Genomic DNA, 3,077 nt, shown 5'->3' with positions numbered 1-3,077 from the left:
CGCCCCGCCCCCAGGGTCCTCTGACCCCTGACCCCAGGAGAAAGGACCAGGGTGGCAAATGTCCAGAGCCTTGGAGATAGGCCTCAGCCCGACCGTGGGTTCTTCCCAGAGGCCTTACTCAGCTCCTACCCACGCCTCACCTCACAGATGTCTTCCGGCCAAAACGGAGACCACAAGGCCTGAAGACAAGGAGATGTCTGCTCATGAGAAGGATGGGGAAGGCTGGAGGGGGGTGTGGGCTGGGCGGCGGGAGCAGGTTTGGTGGCGTCCTATGGGCAGGCAGGGGACAGGGCAACCCCCCACGGGGGGAGGCCAGGAGCCTCGGGGCTCTGCAAACCGACCTCCTTCTCTGTCTCCGGGTGAATGTTCTGGGGCCTGGGGCCTGACTATGGGGTGAGCCGGAGTTCAGTACAACCAACCACTGCCCGGTTCGGGCCCCGCCTCTCTCCAGGAAGCGCCTCTCCACCACACTGACCACATCCCCCCCAGGTCGCCTAGGAAACCCCACTGGGCCCGGAGGAGTTGGGGCACCGTCGCCCGGCAACAGGTGGTGCCCTCCCTTCCGCCCTCCTGCGGGGCCGCCGCCCGGCACCCTCCTGCACAGGGAGGGGAGCTCCGAACCGAGAGCCAGGAGTCCTGGGGCTGCGCCGGGGCGAGGCCCCTGTAGGTGTGGGGCCCGGCGGGCAGAGGCAAGCCTGGGAGACGGAGTCGGTGGGGACAGCCACAGGTGCGGTGGGGACGCCTGACGCCTAGCACGACAGCAAGCGAAGCGGAGCCTGGAGAGAGCAAGACCTGCTTCACGGGGAGAGTCGTGAGGCCGCAGGAAGGTCCGCGGGGCCAGCCTGCGGCGGGTGGGTGCTCACACAGGCCGGGGGCCGGCGGGGGGCGGGGGACTCTGATTTCCTTACCCACGACTTCCTCTGAGGCTCCAGCAAGACCTAGGGCGCAGGGGTGGGGGGGTGCTAGGGCCCTTAGAGTTTTGTCTGAGGCACCCCTGGTTCGTAGAGGGAACCAGGGCTTCTGGAAGCGAGCTGGGTGGGGAGCCTGAGCAGGAGTGTTGGGCTCCGGCCACAGAGGGGCCCTGGCTCTCCAGGCTTCTGTCTCTCTCTTGCCCTTTTGGGTCCCCTTGGCTCCTCTGTCTGCCTGGGTCTGCTTTCCAGGCCAGACACTGAGCCCCTTGGGCCTCTGCCTCTGTCCTCACTGGGGTCCGGACACTCACTGCCTCTCGCGCCCTCTAGGCCGTGCCCACCCAGTCTCGATGCCTTACTCTCCCCACCCTTGTCTCTCCAGATGCCTTCCACTCCAGAGCAGCCCTCTGGGCCCACGGGGGGCCTCCCTGTGCCCGAGATGGGCTCGTGGCCCCCGCTGCCGTGCGGACCCTGCATCCCCATCATGCTGGCGCTGGCCTCCCTGGCCGCGCTCTTCCTCCTGAGCACAGCCGTGTTGGCAGAACGCCTGTTCCGCCGCTCCCAGCACGCAGACCCCAGCCACCACGCGCCCACCCTGGTCTGGCGCCCCGGAGGAGAACTGTGGATCGAGCCCAGGGGCACCCCCCGAGAGCGTTCGGAGGACTGGTACGGCTCTGCGGTCCCCCTGCTGATGGACCGGGCCCCAGACCCTCCCACCCCGGGGGGCACCTTGGAGGCCCGGGCAACAGCCCCGCCTGCCCCCTCTGCCCCCCCCACCCCGTTAGCCCCCCTCACCCCTCCCAGCTCCTTGGGCCCCCACACCCCACCCAGGGCCCCAGTCCGCAGCACCTTCTGGGGACCCCAGGCCTTGGACGAGAGGCTCTGCGCCCCAGGCTTGGTGAGCTGGGCTGAGCCGGAACACAGGCCAGAGGCCACCGTGCACTTGGGCAGCCCCCAGGCCCAGAGGCAGCAGCTAGGAAGCCCTGATCTTGAGTGGGGCCCCCAGCCTCGGGTCACCCTGGAGCAGATCTCCGCTTTCTGGAGGCGCGAAAGTCGGACCAGTGTGGGGTTCTGAATCCCCACGGCCTGGGGGATTGGCCTCCCAAAGACCCCTGAGGAAGGCCCTATCTCAGGGAGTCTCTCTGAGGCCTTAAAGACCTGAAGCTGATACCCGGGGCCCCAGGAAGAATGTCCGCCAACGCGCTGCCGGCCTTTTACATCTGGATTTCAATTCCCTGGATCTGCCCCTATCCCCCAGCACAGGCTCCGTGTGGACAGAACTGGTGCTTGGGGGGAAGCTCAGAAGTGCTCCCTTTGGCTGCAAGCAGCACGGAGAACTGGGGGTGGGGCTCACTCTGGGCCAGAAGCCACCGAAATCATGTTGCAGATTCAGAGCTCAAGGTACCAAAGAGGCAGAAAATAGCATCATCACGAGGCTCCACCTTCCTTCCCTGTGCACCTAAGATGCCAGGATCGCGTGCAGGAGTCCTGTGGGTGCTCCAGTGTGGGTGACGAGGGTCTGTCCCGCCGCCTCCGGGAGCCACAGATCACTCCTTCAGAAAAACACACACACAGAGGTCAAGACCAGGCAAAGGAACCTCTAATTACAGCTCAGCTGTGGCTTTGACCCCCAACTTGCAACAGGGACTTGGTCAGCCAAACTGGAGAGGCCCCTTCCTGGCCTACAGCTGGGACTTCGCATGGATGGCATCAGCGGCCGCCCTCCGACTCTGACCCCTCCGGGGTGAGAGAGGCCAGTGGAAAGGAACCCTGCCCAGGACAGAGCGGCTCCTAATAACGTGGCTACTAGCTACCCTCCCTCGCAGCTGTGGCTACCCTCCCTTGTAGCTCGCAGCTCGCTGAATCAGTCCTGGGAGACAGATCTGCCCCCAGGCAGGCTTATTTGAAAGGCTCCACCCTGGAGAAACGGAGCCCAGATCTGTCCTTGGCCGGAAAGTCGTCTCTCTGGGCTGACCTCCTCTCTGGGATCGGAGCCAGGAGCTGGAGAGAGGAAAGGAGTTTCCATTCCCAGGGGGTCCGAGTTCCCCAGCTTCAGGCATGGACGGTTGGGATTTTTGTCCAATCGCTTTACCACCTGTCCTATTATTTACTCTATGTTTTTCTTTAAGATGACTTACTATTTGCTTAATAAACTTATTTTGAAAGGAA

General features: G+C 64.3%; 1 protein-coding gene across 1 annotated transcript; it reads left to right on the top strand.

Annotated features, from left to right (window-relative positions):
• Positions 1–716: 716 nt before the first annotated feature.
• LOC309854843 (transmembrane protein C16orf54) lies at positions 717–3,077 on the top strand. Its single transcript, XM_082714449.1, has 2 exons — positions 717–851; positions 1,291–3,077. The coding sequence occupies exon 2, from the start codon at positions 1,291–1,293 to the stop codon at positions 1,981–1,983; it is 693 nt and encodes a 230-aa protein (XP_082570575.1). The 5' UTR covers positions 717–851; the 3' UTR covers positions 1,984–3,077.

Source organism: Mustela nivalis (assembly GCF_964662115.1).
Source record: "Mustela nivalis genome assembly, chromosome: 19".
NCBI classification, from domain to species: domain Eukaryota; kingdom Metazoa; phylum Chordata; class Mammalia; order Carnivora; family Mustelidae; genus Mustela; species Mustela nivalis.
Note: the sequence above shows the minus strand (reverse complement) of the source record. Positions and strands in the feature narration are given on the sequence as shown.

What these genes read in the sequence shown, in the direction of transcription:
- LOC309854843 (XM_082714449.1), top strand. Translation starts at nt 1,291, where the DNA reads ATGCCTTCCACTCCAGAGCAGCCCTCTGGGCCCACGGGGGGCCTCCCT.